Source organism: Carassius carassius, chromosome 39 (assembly GCF_963082965.1).
Source record: "Carassius carassius chromosome 39, fCarCar2.1, whole genome shotgun sequence".
Taxonomy (NCBI): Eukaryota; Metazoa; Chordata; class Actinopteri; order Cypriniformes; family Cyprinidae; genus Carassius; species Carassius carassius.
In genome coordinates this window covers 2,393,814-2,409,373 of record NC_081793.1, presented here as the reverse complement: position 1 = coordinate 2,409,373, position 15,560 = coordinate 2,393,814, and the positions used below count along the sequence as shown (strand labels likewise).

The 15,560-nt window shown below is 40.9% G+C and overlaps 1 protein-coding gene across 2 annotated transcripts in view; it reads left to right on the top strand.

Annotated features, from left to right (window-relative positions):
- Nucleotides 1-15,560, top strand: part of wnk4a (WNK lysine deficient protein kinase 4a) — a 63,010-nt gene that overhangs the window by 44,544 nt on the left and 2,906 nt on the right. The window contains exons 13-17 of one of the 2 annotated variants that reach the window (XM_059530398.1): nucleotides 718-891; nucleotides 3,222-3,270; nucleotides 3,386-3,493; nucleotides 8,391-9,187; nucleotides 11,670-11,760. In XM_059530398.1, coding sequence (XP_059386381.1) covers nucleotides 718-891; nucleotides 3,222-3,270; nucleotides 3,386-3,493; nucleotides 8,391-9,187; nucleotides 11,670-11,760 — 1,219 coding nt within the window. Of the gene's footprint in view, nucleotides 1-717; nucleotides 892-3,221; nucleotides 3,271-3,382; nucleotides 3,494-8,390; nucleotides 9,188-11,669; nucleotides 11,761-15,560 lie in introns of both variants that reach the window. The other variant, XM_059530397.1, reaches the window with a different exon arrangement.

Sequence of the window (15,560 nt, the reverse complement as noted above, 5' to 3'; positions counted from 1 at the left end):
GATTTGAAAATCCAGATTACATATAATCAGAACTGAAGAAGTGAGCACCAGTGTGTTTTGGAGGCGTGCGTTTCCGATTGATGCATTTAGAAGAGGAGGAATAAAATCTCAGATCAGCCTTTACAAAATGCGTTTTACCAGTTCACGTCAAAGTATAAATAGAATATTAATGAACTGCTGTCATTTTACATGAATGTGAGGCTTAGATTATAATAGTGAGTGTGTAAGAGTGATATTGTCTATATGAGCATCTGACTGTGTATTGCTCAATAAGTGTGTGTGTGTGTGTGTGTGTGTGTTGGATTACATGACTGTGTGACCGCATGCAGCTCCTTTTCTCCCGTACAGAAGCTCTTTGTTTGTTCTTAGAGTCCTGGCAGCGCAGAGTCACTCCTGGCGTGTTATTGGTCCAAGCATGAACACCCACTGCTATTAGTGGTGTGTAAAAGCTCAGCTTGTGGACAAACTTAATTAAAGCTGCCTTGAATTAAAAGAGTGTCCACAAGCGTGCACATGCTCAATTTAAGCACGTTTCATTTTAAGTAGTCGAGGGGTAGTTTGCATTGCACAGAGAGCTCCCTTGATCCCCGCATGGTCTACGTGCACTACGTGTGCCATAGCCAGTTCGCCCTCGGCGTTCAGAATGGATGGGCTTCGTAAGTCAGGCTTGCTTATTTGGTTTTGTTTATTTCTTTTTCTCTGTCTCTCCCCGTCAAGGTGCATAATGAGTTCATCTTGCCCTCAGAAAAGGAAGGTTTCGTTCACCGCATCGGTGACATTATTAAGCGAGCAGAGTCTATGATGAGGAAGGATTCATCGGGTCCCCATGAAAGCTACGGAGTCGCCCGTCCCTCGTATCTAAATGCCATGAACTCACTCTCTGGTTCTCAGGTGAGCCTGCAAGTAAAGAAACCGTCCAGTTCACTCACATTCATTATCCACTGCACTGCGATATCTACCAAGCTATGTCATTTATTAGTTGATTCAATTCTGATTATTGTCTGTGTCGATAACAGTAGTGCTGCTTAATATATTTGATACCCAACCAATCAAAGGTTTCAAGTAAGTAAGTAAATAATAATATTACTAATAATACTTTTAGCAAGGACACATTAAATTTTCAAGGCTTTCGATAAAAAAAAAAAAATTTTCTTCTGAACTTTGGAAATGTATCATGGTTTTCACTGAAATGTTAATCAGGTAGCGTATATACTATAATCAATAAAAAAATAATGATTTAAGTGTATAATTTGTATAACACAGATTATGATAATTATTTGAATGCCTACTTGTCCTGTTAAATCAATTATTTGTTCTGTACACAGTTTTATTTTCCGCTTGCTTTGGAGCACATGATTTATGCAGTAATTGCTGATCATTTATGAGAGCGGTGTTTTAAAGATGTCTGCGTAGTTGCGGTAGCAGATGATGGTTTATGGCTGTAGGTAAGGGTGTGTGCTCTGATCAAGCGATTACACGGTCCATATCTTGAGTTTTTTGTTGTGGTTGAGTGAGTTTGTTGGAAAATGAGGGTTTCAGGTTTGGCTGATGATCTTGAGGCATGTTCTGTACCACTTTGTCCTGTTCTGGGAAGCAGGAAAGAGGACACTAAACAACGAGCAGCTGCTTGAGATCTGTGTGCAGTTCAGGGTCCACTATTTACAATGTAAATGAGGCTTTAAGGGAACCTACGTAATCACAGAGCTTTTCCTCCAAAACTACATAGCACGCATAGCGCCCCCTCTGCAAAAAAATAAAAATAATAATTTAATATATATATATAATGACTGCAACAAAACAAATTCTATATCATATACATTTTATTAAATAATCTTTTTTAAATGTTTATAATGCACATTATTATTATGATGATGATGATGATGATTATTATTATATTTTTAGTCGTTGTTCAAATTCAATTAATTTTATTATTTTGAAAAATCAGAAACCATGCATAAACAATCCATTCTGTTCTGTTCCTAATAAAACAGAAATACATTTTTGTATAAGAATAAGGCATTAATATGTACTAATATTATACTAATACATAGCCAGTATGGTAGCTAATAGTGAGAATTGGCCCTTATAATAAAATGTAGTTAACATGTATGTATATATGATATATGTGGGATACAGTAACAGACACTGTGGTATTTGTTGCAGTTCTTTGCAATGAAATCCTCACATCGTGTCCAAACTCTGCAGAACAAAACACAGTCTCTGTTTACCCCAGCCTGCCAGTCAACTGATCTGCAGATATGTCTTAATTAGTACAGAGAAGCAGAACAATGGCTGTTTTATTTGGATTTAGAGATCTATAACAGCATAATGGAGGTACACACACCCACACACTCATGCGTGGTACCCTGGGAGTTGTGTAACCTCCACTCAAGAGCGGGCCGCTGGATGCAGACCAGGCCCTGATTACAACCAGCCGTGCGAGAGTAGCTGCATCCCAGACCTCGTCCCTGCAGGCGTCCTAATGCTCGTCTCCGAAGTCTCCTGCGTCGTTCAATCAAGACGCTCGAAGCCGGAGTGTAAAGGCGGAGGATATGACAGAATGTAACCTCACTTTCAGTAAGCGGCACAGCTGTGGAGTTGGAGTTTGTGTGTGTTTGAGCTGCTTCGTCCTCCATAGAGAGTGATTGTCATGTTAATTGTGGCATACATCACATCCAGAATGAAGTAGAGCGAGCTGTGAAGGAGCTCATAGAGATTCAACTGCTCTTACCCTTAATTAAACTTAAGCACTCTGTCATTAAAGATATTACGCTAATAAATAAACCGCAGTCTGAAGTCAATACTGTTACTCCCAGTTAGCCTCTGCTGCCTTCAAAACTTTCAGTTCTCAATACCATGCATTTAAAATTGGGAATGTTTTGCGGTAATGACATAAATGAGAATATTGTGCAATGTTGTAAAATGACAGAATGCAGGTTTTACTGGATTAAGTTATATTTACAGCTGCAGTGATTGGATATGAACAAAGTATAATTAAATAAAAATGTAAGTTAAAGGGATAGTTCAACTATTCCTATAAACAGGTTAAAGGTTTAGAATAGGTATGATTTTTTTTTTTAAACATATAAACCGTATTACCTGTTCTACTGTATTTTTCATGAAATAAATGCATTCTTAATGAGCATAAGGCACATCTCCCACTGTAAATAAAGCCTCTCTAAGTACATTTATAATATAAGACGCACTGTTTTTCCTTACAGCCAAACCTTCACAGTCTGGCACGAGCTCATTCCTCTTCCTCACTTCCAGGTAAGCTTACATAAACTTTGCCATTGAGTATTGATGATGCCAAAATGAAGTAACTCTTTCGAGCTCCTTCAATCCAGCACCTTTTTGACTCAAACACATGTGGGTTTTCCAGCAGAGTTTGGTCTGGGCACCGGGGCAAGAGCCTCTCCTCCGGGAGCCGCTGGAGACATTACCTCATCCACACGTCCACTCTTTCGTTCACAGTCTTTCCATAATGCCCCAGGTAAGTGACCACGTCTCTCCAGTGTAACTCTGTTGTATTCCTGTGAGTGGGAATGAAAGCTGGCCGCTCTCTAAATGTCATCAGGCTGTAGTCGGCGCCTTCTGCATATATAGTGACTCAAAGATGCAGTTTGTATCCGCCTTGCTCATGGGACTCTTGGGTAATTGCTTTAGCTGAAGGCAGCTTGTTTGTGGACTGTGAATGCTGTAAGTAATAATGATAGTTGTGTTAACCTAAACAACATTTACAACATCAACAGACGTCATTTTGATAGATAAACAGCATGGCATCTGGTCTGTTATAACAACGCCCCCACAGTTACTTAACACCCAAAAATGAAAATAATCCCATGATTTACTCACCCTCAAGCTATCCTAGGTATATATGTCTTCTTTCAGATAAAGACAATGGGAGTTGTATTAAAATAATTTCCTGGCTCTACCAAGCTTTATAATGGCGGTCGAGTGACCATGATCGTAAGACCCCAGCGGTTATCAATTAAACCTTATTTTTGATACAAAATTAAGCCATAAAAAAGGTAATTGCAGCTTTTTATCTCACAATTCTGACTATTATTCCTTGCAATTCTGACTATTTTATTACAATGAAAGAAACAAACTCTGAATTGTAGTGTAGACACATGCATTTTCTGTAAAGCTACTTTGAAACAATGTGTATTGGGAAAAGCGCTACACAAATACATTTGAATTGAATTGTGAGTTAAAAAATAGCAAATACCTTTTTATTCTATTGAAATAAGCTTTCATAGATATATTTTTCCTACTGTGAAAGCAGAATTAAAAAACAACAACACCAAATTACTACTTATGACTAAAAAAAGCTTACAACACAGAATTTCCTGTGAAATCAGAGCAGCATGAAAAAAATGCTTAATATAACATTATTTGACCGAACAATGACATGGTAAAATAAAATTGATTTCAAATGCAGTTATTTAACATTTTGAGTTTTTGAATTAAATCAAAAAGCAGCTGTGACCGAATTTGCATATTGTGCTTTTTGAAGATGATACAAAATTAAGACCCATTCACACCAAGAATGACAACCGTGACAATAGCTATATTGATTATGGCAATATTAGCATTCACAGCAGTGGACAATATATAGTTCTGTTTATTATAAGCTTGCTGCAGTTTTGTCGTCTGTCCCTTCAAATGCTAGAGCTCTTTAAAGATTGAACGATTCTGATCAGCTGTCAGCAAGGGCGTAGATTTGGTTTGAACATTGGGGGGGTTGAACGTTGTATGCTGCCCATTATTTTTTTCAAAAAATTTTTTTTTAATGTGTATTGTTATTGGATAATTTATTTCTTCCTATCTATCTATCTATCTATCTATCTATCTATCTATCTATCTATCTATCTATCTATCTATCTATCTATCTATCTATCTATCTATCTATCTATCTATCTATCTATCTATCTATCTATCTATCTGGCAACATGCTTTAACTGATTACAAATTCAACATATACAAAAAATGAAAGAGACAACATTTAGACATTTATTTTAAGATTTTTACATTCCACCTTAATGCATTTTAATTTTTTTTCTAAAGGGAAACACATCTTTAAAACATTAAAGGCATTAATGTATAGCCTAACTTTACAAAACTGCTGTTTTTCTATACTGTTTCCTATTTTATTTTATTTTATTGATTGAATGGCATCTTCTTTACCTGATCACCTGCTCCTCCTCTCCCTCTGCTGACTTTTCTACCCTGCAGCTATATTTACCTCGAATCTGTTATAAAAACATGTTAAGAGATTATACACCTCATAACGTTATGAAATTTGTGTATAATCATCATTCATAAAATTCTAACATAGTAGAGATTATCAAAAGAAAGAAATTAAGTATTGTAACCGCCAGTAGGTGGCAGTGTTTCACTGTTTTAATGAGTTAGCCACTTAAATCGTTAATTCACCCAATTCGTTCAAAAGTCAGATTAATTTAGTAAGAAAACAAACACCGATGTGAATACTTTTGTCGTTGATAATTACAGACACTATTGAAAAATATACTAGCAAAACAGACAGCTGCTTTGGTAACTTGTTATACTGATAGTTATAGCTAAATACATTGCAATGGATTAGCTAGCTAAAATATATGTGGTGTGTACTAACTATTACACAATATTCTCATACCTCATTCTCATTGCTCTCCCATTCAAACACCACTCGCTTGTTTTGGTGAAAGTGCGACTCATTGGTTGGGCGTTACCAATCGGTTCAATGGAGGGGGAGTATTTTTTGTCTGATTTATTATGACATACTCATATTTGATTAGGAACAAAATTATTTTTACAAAATAAATGAATTCTATTTTTTTCATATTATATTTTTCATTTGATCTACTGTGATTTTCATGTTGAAATATTGGGGGGGTTGTAACTGATGGATTTGAATATTGGGGGGGTTACCTCCCCCCCATCCCCCCCATAAACTACGCCCCTGGCTGTCAGTGTTTCTCTCATTCTCCGGCTGGAAAAAATAGTTCTGAAAGAGATTCCAATGATGTTGTTTCTCTTTCTTGTAAGCGTTATAGTTGAGGTGTGACTTACTAATTCTCAAAGAATCAGAACGATATTTAAAGCTTGTAATTAATTATTAAATATCGTATTTTCCGGACTATAAGTCACACTTTTTTTCATAGTTTGGCTGGTCCTGCGACTTATAGTCAGGTGCAACTTATTTATCAAAATTAATTTGACATGAACCGAGAGAAATGAACCAAGAGAAAACATTACCGTCTACAGCCTCGAGAGGGCGCTCTATGTTGCTCAGTGCTCCTGTAGTCTACACTGAAGACATAGAGCGCCCTCTCGCGGCTGTAGACGGCAATGTTTTCTCTTGGTTCCTGGTTCTAAATAAATGCGACTTATAGTCCAGTGCGACTTATATATGTTTTTTTCCCTCATCATGACGTGTTTTTGGACTGATGCGACTTATACTCAGGTGCGACTTATAGTCCGAAAAATACGGTATGTTAATATTGGCTATATCAAGTTCTGCCTACAGAAATGGATGGCGTTTACTTTTATGGGGTTTTTTGCATTCAAGATATGCATTTGATCAGTTCATGCATTCCCCGAGAATCAAACCCTTGACCTACTGTATCAGCTTCAGTGTTGTATTAACAGTAGTCAATTGCATATACATTTTGGGAATGACAGAAAAAAAAGACATTCATGGAAAGTTTACAACCCAGTGACAGATAATGACATGTGAAGTGCAACTTCTGCTCTCCACATCTGTTTCTCCTTCTGCTCTCCTCATCGGGGAGCTTTGTCGTAAATGAAATACCAAGACCCACAAATCCTGCCAGAAATCCCCCCCACCACCACCACTGCTGGTGCTCTTCTGTCCCTCCCACAGAACATTTTGTTCCCTGCCTCCATGATGCATCTTGCTTGTTCACTTTTTGAAAAAGAATATCCAGATATAACCAAGAGCCACTGTGATGATGTCTACCGCAATAATCTTCATCCGACCACATTACCAGCAGCCTCTGTTACAATGGGAGCTTTACAAGCAATGCACAGCTGGTTTTTATTTTCCTTAATGTAAGGCTCGCTGGCTTCATCGATGATCAGATTCGAACATGATCGTTCACTGGGGCTGTTGACGTAATGGACCCATCAGATACAGTGTTAGACAACACTTTGTGTATTGCTATGGAGATGGCACTGTGTGAAAGGTTTATTGTGCTGAGGCTTTGACAGATGCACAATGAGAGGCGATGGGACAAGCCCGTAGATGTTTAAAACAGTGAGGGTGACATCTCATCCTGTTTGCTTAGGCTCGCACAAAGCAGGCACAGGAGGAACCAGTTACGGTCATTTATCATTGCCTGTATTCACATGAGTATTGCAATCAAGGTTCGGTTATTGCTTATGATTATAAATAAGTGTGATAAAATCAGTTGCAAGTTCTTTCTTGAGAGCCTTGTTCATCCAAAGTAGGCTCTTTCCAGCATATTTTAAATGGTTTCTATATAAACTTATAGATGCATGGCGTATATTGAACAACCGTTCAGATGTTTCTGAATAGGTTTTGTTTGCATGCTGTCACTCACGTAGGCATTGCTGTTAACTTTGTCATGTTACTCAACCACATATTTGTGCTGCTGACATGATTGATACTTCAAGTCATGCAACTTTGATAAATGATAAATGGCCAATATTACAACTGCAATTTTGTCTAAATGAACTAGAAATAAAACACTAAAGCTAAAAGCAGCCGCTTCAGATTCTACAAGTGAGATTATCACAATATTGTAATGTACAGCACAAAAAATGGATATTAGTTTAGAAAAAGTTACAGATTACATTTTACAATGGTTTTAAATACCATTTGAGTGTTTTAAAAAAAATTACTTTTAAATGTAAAAGTTTGGGAAAATTGGGAAAGAGCACTAATAATTAAATATTCAATATATATATTTAGCAAGCTTTTAGCAAGCTCAATATATTTTAAATTTTAAATGTTAAATATTTGTGATGAGCACCACACTCAGCATTTATTTTAGAGGTACTGTTTTAGTTTTTATCAATATTTACATTTTTTATTTTAATCCATTTTATTTTTTAAATTTAAAGCGTTTTTGTTGCCCCCCCCCCCCATTTATAAGTTTACGTTTTGCTATTTGTTTGTTTTTCAAAATGTCAATATAGTTTTTATTATTTTTTATTTCTGTTGTTATACAAAGTGAAAATGAAAAATGTTGCCTTGAAAACTAGCTGAAATTTAATTCAAGTAAAAAAAAAATATATATATATTTTTCATGTTTTAGTTACTGTAATATCCTCGTCACACTGCTGCATGCTTTTTTATACAACTTTATTTACAAATCTCACTCATTTCTGTCTTCCTCCAGGTTCTCCTCATCCTCATCACGTCCCATCAGCTTCAGTCTATCCTCCTGATCCCAGAATGCCTCATTCCAAACTACCTCACATGCAGCAGTACATGCCCTCATACATGAACCCCTCCACCCACTTCCCCTTCCCGTACCCGCCTCACCCAGCCTCCCCCAAACCCGCCCACGCTCCTCTATCCCGCTTACACAGCAGTCCGTCATACTCCCTCTCGTCCCCTTCATCTGTCCCGGGCTCCCCGAGTCCCTTCAGCTCGGACGTCTCAAGTCCTGTTTCTGATGTCAACCTGATGTCTCCCTCTCCGACTCACACACCGGCCATGTGGCCTCCTCACACTCAACCTCTGTTTTCTCTGGCAAATATGCTGTCTATGGCCATGAGCATGGCTCATTCGTTCATGCCCACGCCGAGTCTGGCACAGGCCATGCCGGGGTTCCAGCCCGGTTATCCCGCGATGTATGCACCCCAGTATCCTCCATCTGTCCCGGCGGAGGTGGCGTACAACCAAGGGATGGCCGATTATTACCAGACCTTGGCTTCGCAGTTTCGGGACACTGCGATGTCATCTCCTTCACGAGCTTCTCCAACATCTGCTTCACCCGGCGGCATCTCCACATCCAGCCAGCAGACAGCGTCCACAGTTCCTCAAGAAGGAATGCTGTACACACAGGAACCCTCCAAGGAATATCCTCACGGATACAGACCTGCTTTCCCCAGACACTTACTAGAGCATCGGAGCAGCCCTGGGTCTTCATCCGGACGCTCGTCTTCCTCACGAGCGAGTCCAGATAGCAGAGTAAGCCTCATTTTATGCCAGTCTTTACATTTGTTTTAAGAGATGCTAAATAAACAGAAATAAAAACGGCAAAGGCTGCGATTTAAGAAATAAATATATCCAGTGTTTTCAGTCTGAAAACATTTGTTCTGAGTTTGGGTCAGTTTAACATAACATAAGCCAATCATCTCGCAAACAGCGTTATTTTTTCTTGCTTTTCATTTTACAGTGCATTGTAACGATATGTATAATTTCATTTAATATTAATAATTATTAATCAGTAATACATATTGATATATTTGGTCACTTTATTTAGTTTTATTGGTCAAATAAACACAGCAAAACACAACAAACCTTGATTTTCTTTTTTTCTTTTTACATTTTATTAGAAAAATTACAATTAGATTTTACCCTCAAATCATGCAGCCTTACTTCCTGCCCAGAAACAATTACTCGTCCCAAAATAACTCATTCCAGGGATCAGTATTTTACATGGAATGAAAAAGAATAGCAATGTGCATTTATGAAATGTAATTAAAATGTACTTTTTTATTTAATCATGTAAATGATCAATAAAAAATTAATTGCTTCATAAAATATTTATGTATAAATAATCACTGTTTAAGTTTTTCTTCACACCATCATTTCCATTTCCAGTAAACTTTGATATATAATAACATTTTTATTAAATATATAATCATATAAATGTGTGGATATTAGGGGTGTGCACGGATAGCCGAACATTCGAATATTCGTTCTGCTCTAATTATTCGATAAATAAAAATAATATTCGAATTTCGCTTTCTCCTTCTTTCCAAAGCGCTCGGGCAGAAGCAATCCTGAGGCGTCTGCCGTTGCTAAGCAACAATGACGCCCTCTCTCCACGAAGACGCGGTAATTTCAGCAAAGGATAAATGGATTTGCAGCACAAAAAATCACTTTCAGTAGCTCTGCTACTAAATTTATTTCCAAATGGCAATCCATATACAGCTATGATCAGCTGTTCCTTCATCTTGGCTGAGCTTTCACTTTACGAAAGGAAGATCTCACACCTTAGTTCAACCACATTGCCAGCCTGCAATCTCCCCTCTCGCAAGTGCGCTTGCGGCATTCTGAAAAGTTGAGATGTTTTTAACTCGACGCGTGCGACGCGCCTGGAAATAAAAAAACGATGTGTCGCATGCGCACGCGTCGCTTCCATTATGAGCATACCGCACGCCTACATTGGAAATAACGAACTTGAGCGCGCAAAAGAGGCGATATGTGAACGGCCCCTAAGAACTGCGGTCTTCTACAGTACTTCAAATATGCCGTGGAGAATCACAGAAAGTGCCCGAACTCAAGAACATTGTTGCGGCATCTCTCAAGCAACGAATAAACACCGCTAACTTGGAGAATGCAGTGAAAACTCCTCTTCTCGCGTCCGCCCTAGACCCTCGGCACAAACATCTCAGGTTTCTCGATGAAAACATGAGAGAAGTAAGAAAAAAAACCTTTTTTGAACATTATCAGAACATTTTCCTTGATGCGAGTGGTGCGGATGCACCAACGATAAAGAGGATCTGGCAATGCCCACTGGTTGGAAAAGGCTGAGCCAGTTCTTCAGCGATGATTACAGAGAGTCCAGTCGAGACGAGTGGGAACAGTTCTTGCTGGAGCCATGTATTCCACCAGATGAGGATCCCATTCAGTGGTGAAACGAAAACACGAAGCGCTTCACAAAACGTATTCGCTTAGCACACCGTTATTTGAGTGTCCCGCCAACGTCTGTGCCGTCAGAGCGCGTTTTCTCCGTGGCCGGCCTTATTGTTAACAGACTAAGGAGCCGACTTTCCCCCGATCATGTTTACATGCCTGTGTTTCTTAACAAGAACATGTAAAACAATAGAAAAAAAGCGAAAAGATTTGCTGACACTTTAAATGCTTCAAAGTTAATTGTAGGCTGCGTTCTACAATAGCCTAATTGCTGCAGGCTGCTTTACGTTTTTCTTTTTGCTTTTAATCTGTACTTTTGTTTGTTTGCATGCATTGTTAAAGGTTTTCAGCTACAAAACACGATGTGTAATGTTCAAGCTTATTGTGTGTAAGCTTGTTTAAAATGACGGAAACAATAAATGTTGCTGAAAAATAACGTCTGTTTCATTAAACTTAATTTAAATAAACGAATATACGTTTTTTGTGAGCTCAAATATTCGAATATGATATTTGAGGAAAACGCCCATCCCAAGTGGATATGGGTGGGACCAGTGATGGGTCTGGATTTAAATCATGATACTCAAACTGTTGACCTCTGCTCTTAACGTTGAGTAAATGTTTCGCTTTGCTGTGTTATGACTGTGTTTGTTTCCATAGTGTTGGCAATTGTTCTGACTCTGAGCTTGTTTCATAAGACTGAATGTTAATGGCTAACATTGCTAATGTACCTTTGAATGTGCTTATCCTGGCTTACGAAACCAAGATGTGGAAGTATGTCTGAATAAAATGCTCTTGCTTTCTTTCCAAGGTGTCGTCTTCCAGTCCTAGATCATCATCCCCTCTGGCCACGCTAGAGACTACCAGAGCATCCCAGAGCCAAGAAATCTCTTCACCATCTGGTAAGATATTGACCCCAGAACACAAACACCCCGACACTTTTACACACGGTTATGCAACCCTACAGTTATGCACTACCTGCTGCCTGCTTCACTTTCTTCTTACATAATCTGCTTTTATAATGTTTAATTGTTAAAGGGTTTGTCGACTCCTATTAAATATCTATTAAATATGATTGTCTAGGGCCTCCATAACCGTAACATCCCTATATGCATTGTTCATTGGATATAGTTGAACTGTCACTCATCTGCAATTAAACCAATGAATGACGCTGTTTCAAAACAGAAGTACAAAGAATCCAGCTCCTAAGTGAGTTAGTCGTCGTCATCTGTTTTGGAGAGAGCGCAATTTAATCTAAATAGCTTGTCGATCAGCCTCATTTCTGGATAGATCATTTACCGGTTTATTCCAAATTTAAAAGATGATGCAACAATTTGTATTTGTGCACACAATGAAGGACATCACATTGGGAGCTCACATGCATTTTTAATGTTAAAAAAGGACCTTACAGTAGATGTGTGTATCAAACAGATCACTTTCAGCTAGAAATGTTTCTTTCTGTCACGCTGTCTGGTCTCTGTTTCCCTGAGTCTCCACTAGTGGTCTCACTTCCCCATAGGCACCTCACCGTAGGCACTACAATTCCCACAAAGCCTTGTCCCTTCATCGCAGTTATTGCACTCCTGTTAATTGCACTCAGGTGTCTTCACTTGATAGTCATTACCCTGCCTATATTAACCGGTCTTTTCTGTTTGTCTTCATGGAGTCCTTTCATTCCTCCGCGGAGGGTATGGGATATAATGATGCGGCCCTAAAGGACACTTTCAACACCGGGCTGGATGACCCAGTTCCTAGAACTGAAATGGAGCAGTTGGACGCTTTTAATTTCTGTGAGTTTGTGTTCTACTTACAACATCGGTCTCCGTGGAATACCCCAACCACACCTGTCTCTCCCGGTGGGATGACCGATTCTAGACCGGGGTCTACAAACAGGAGGACCGCCAGCCTAGCGCCACTGCACAAGATGGCCGCCAGCCCAGCGCCACGGTGCAAGATGGCCGCCAGCCCAGCGCCCACAGCACAAGGTGGTCGCCAGTCATGGCAGAGTCATGGCACAAGATGGCAGCCACAGTTGACCCTCCAGAGTCGAGTCAGGTTCTCGTTGACCCTCCAGAGTCGAGTCAGGTTCCCGTTGACCCTCCAGAGTCGAGTCAGGTTCCCGTTGACCCTCCAGAGTCGAGTCAGGTTCCCGCTGACCCTCCAGAGTCGAGTCAGGTTCCCGTCGACCCTCCAGAGTCGAGTCAGGTTCCCGTCGACCTTCCAGAGTCGAGTCAGGTTAAGTCACCGTTGACACTCCAGAGTCAGGTCAAGTCACCGTTGACACTCCAGAGTCAGGTCAAGTCACCGTTGACACTCCAGAGTCAGGTCAAGTCACCGTTGACACTCCAGCGTCAGGTCAAGTCACCGTTGACACTCCAGCGTCAGGGCTAGTCACCGTTGACACTCCAGAGTCAGGGCTAGTCACCGTTGACACTCCAGCGTCAGGGCTAGTCACCGTTGACCCTCCAGAGTCAGGGCTAGTCACCGTTGACCCTCCAGAGTCAGGGCTAGTCACCGTTGACACTCCAGAGTCAGGGCTAGTCACCGTTGACCCTCCAGAGTCAGGGCTAGTCACCGTTGACCCTCCAGAGTCAGGGCTAGTCACCGTTGACACTCCAGCATCAGGTCAAGTCACCGTTGACACTCCAGCATCAGGTCAAGTCACCGTTGACACTCCAGCGTCAGGGCTAGTCACCGTTGACACTCCAGAGTCAGAGCTAGTCACCGTTGACACTCCAGAGTCAGAGCTAGTCACCGTTGACACTCCAGAGTCAAGTCAAGTCACCGGTGATCTTAATGGGCAAAGTCAAGTCACCGGTGATCTTCATGGGCAAAGTCTAGTCACCAGTGTTCTTCATGGGCAAAGTCCAGTCACCAGTGTTCTTCATGGGCAAAGGCAAGTCACCATTAATCTTAAAGAGCAGAGTCAGGTCAACAATGATCTTAATGAGCAGAGTCAGGTCACCAATGATCTTCATGAGCCGAGTCAAATAATCATTGATCTTCCTAAATCCAGTCTAAACACCACGGAATTACCAGAGCCTCTCCACGCCTCTGCTGAACTACCAGAGTCTCTCCACGTCTCCGCTGAACTACCAGAGTCTCTCCACGTCTCTGCTGAACTACCAGAGTCTATCCACATCTCTGCTGAACTACCAGAGCCTATCCACGTCTCTGTTGAACTACCAGAGTCTCTCCTCGTCTCTGTTGAACTACCAGAGTCTCTCCTAGTCTCTGTTGAACTACCAGAGTCTCTCCTCGTCTCTGCTGAACTACCAGAGTCTCTCCTCATCTCAGCGGAACTTCCAGAGCCTCGTCACGTCTCAGCCGAACTCTCTGAGCGCTCGACTGATCCTGTCGTGGCCACGGAGGCCACCCTTAACTTGTTCATGTTCTCGGTTTCAGACTTGCCTAACCAGAATTTCTCTCCTGTGTCATCGATCCCACTGTGGTGGTCTTCTGTGCCGCCCGAGTGGGCTTCTGTCCCGACCGCACGGATGTGGTGGTCTTCTGCGCCGCCCGGGTGGGCTTCTGTCTCGACCGGATGGAGGTGGTGGTCTTCTGCGCCGCCCTGGTGGGCTTCTGTCTCGACCGCACGGATGTGGTGGTCCTCTGCGCCGCATGGGTGGGCTTCTGTCTCGACCGCATGGATGTGGTGGTCTTCTGCGCCGCTTGGGTGGGCTTCTGTCTCGACCGCATGGTTGTGGTGGTCTTCTGCGCCGCCTGGGTGGGCTTCTGTCTCGACCGCACGGATGCGGTGGTCTTCTGCGCCGCCCTGGGGGGCTTCTGTCTCGACCGCATGGCTCCAATTCCACCTTGCTCCTCTCTGGATTCCTGCCCTGTCGGTTCGGCCCTGGGACACTGAACGTTATGTCCTTCCTGGACTTGTGTTTTGTTGTTATTTTGTTTTTGCTCCTCTTCTCTCTGTTTCCATCTATGGACCTGGCCCTCCGTCCCTCCCCCTGATCCTCCGCCGGTCCACCTTCCTCCTGGGCTCCTTGTTTTTGTTTTTCTCTCTGTTTCCCTCTATGGACCTGGCCCTCCGTCCCTCCCCCTGAACCTCCGCCGGTCCACCTCCCTCCTGGGCTCCTTGTTTTTGTTTTTTGCACTTCTTGTCTCTGTTTCCCCATTTTACCTGGCCCTCCGTCCCTCCCCCTGGTCCTCCGCCGCTCCACCTCCCTCCTGGTCTCTGTGTTGCTCGACAAGCCTGCATTTATTAGATAAAAAATACAGGGAAAAAAAAAACAGTATTATTGTAAAAGAGAAACAGAAGTAAAACAAAAACAAAGGAACAGCTTTTATTTAAAATAGAACTATTTTGTAACAATATCGTTTGAAAGTTTGTAATTGTAATTGTTTCTTTTTTCGGTGTATAATAAAGAAAGACTGATGACTGGAGTAATGATGCTGAAGATGCAGCTTTGTCTGTATAAGCTTCATATATATATATATATATATATATATATATATATATATATATATATAGATTATTGTGTGAGTTTGTACCGTTCTGCTAAGTAAAATAAATAAATAAATAATTAAATACGAAATGAAAACTTCCTTGTAAAATGGCTGAAGACCACTAGAGGGTTAAAAAGCTGAAAGCATTTCATTTTCAGGATGATGATGACTGTATGTCACTCAAACACAATGCGATGAGGTCATGTGACAACAGTATAACATAATTCTGCATCGTCTTTAT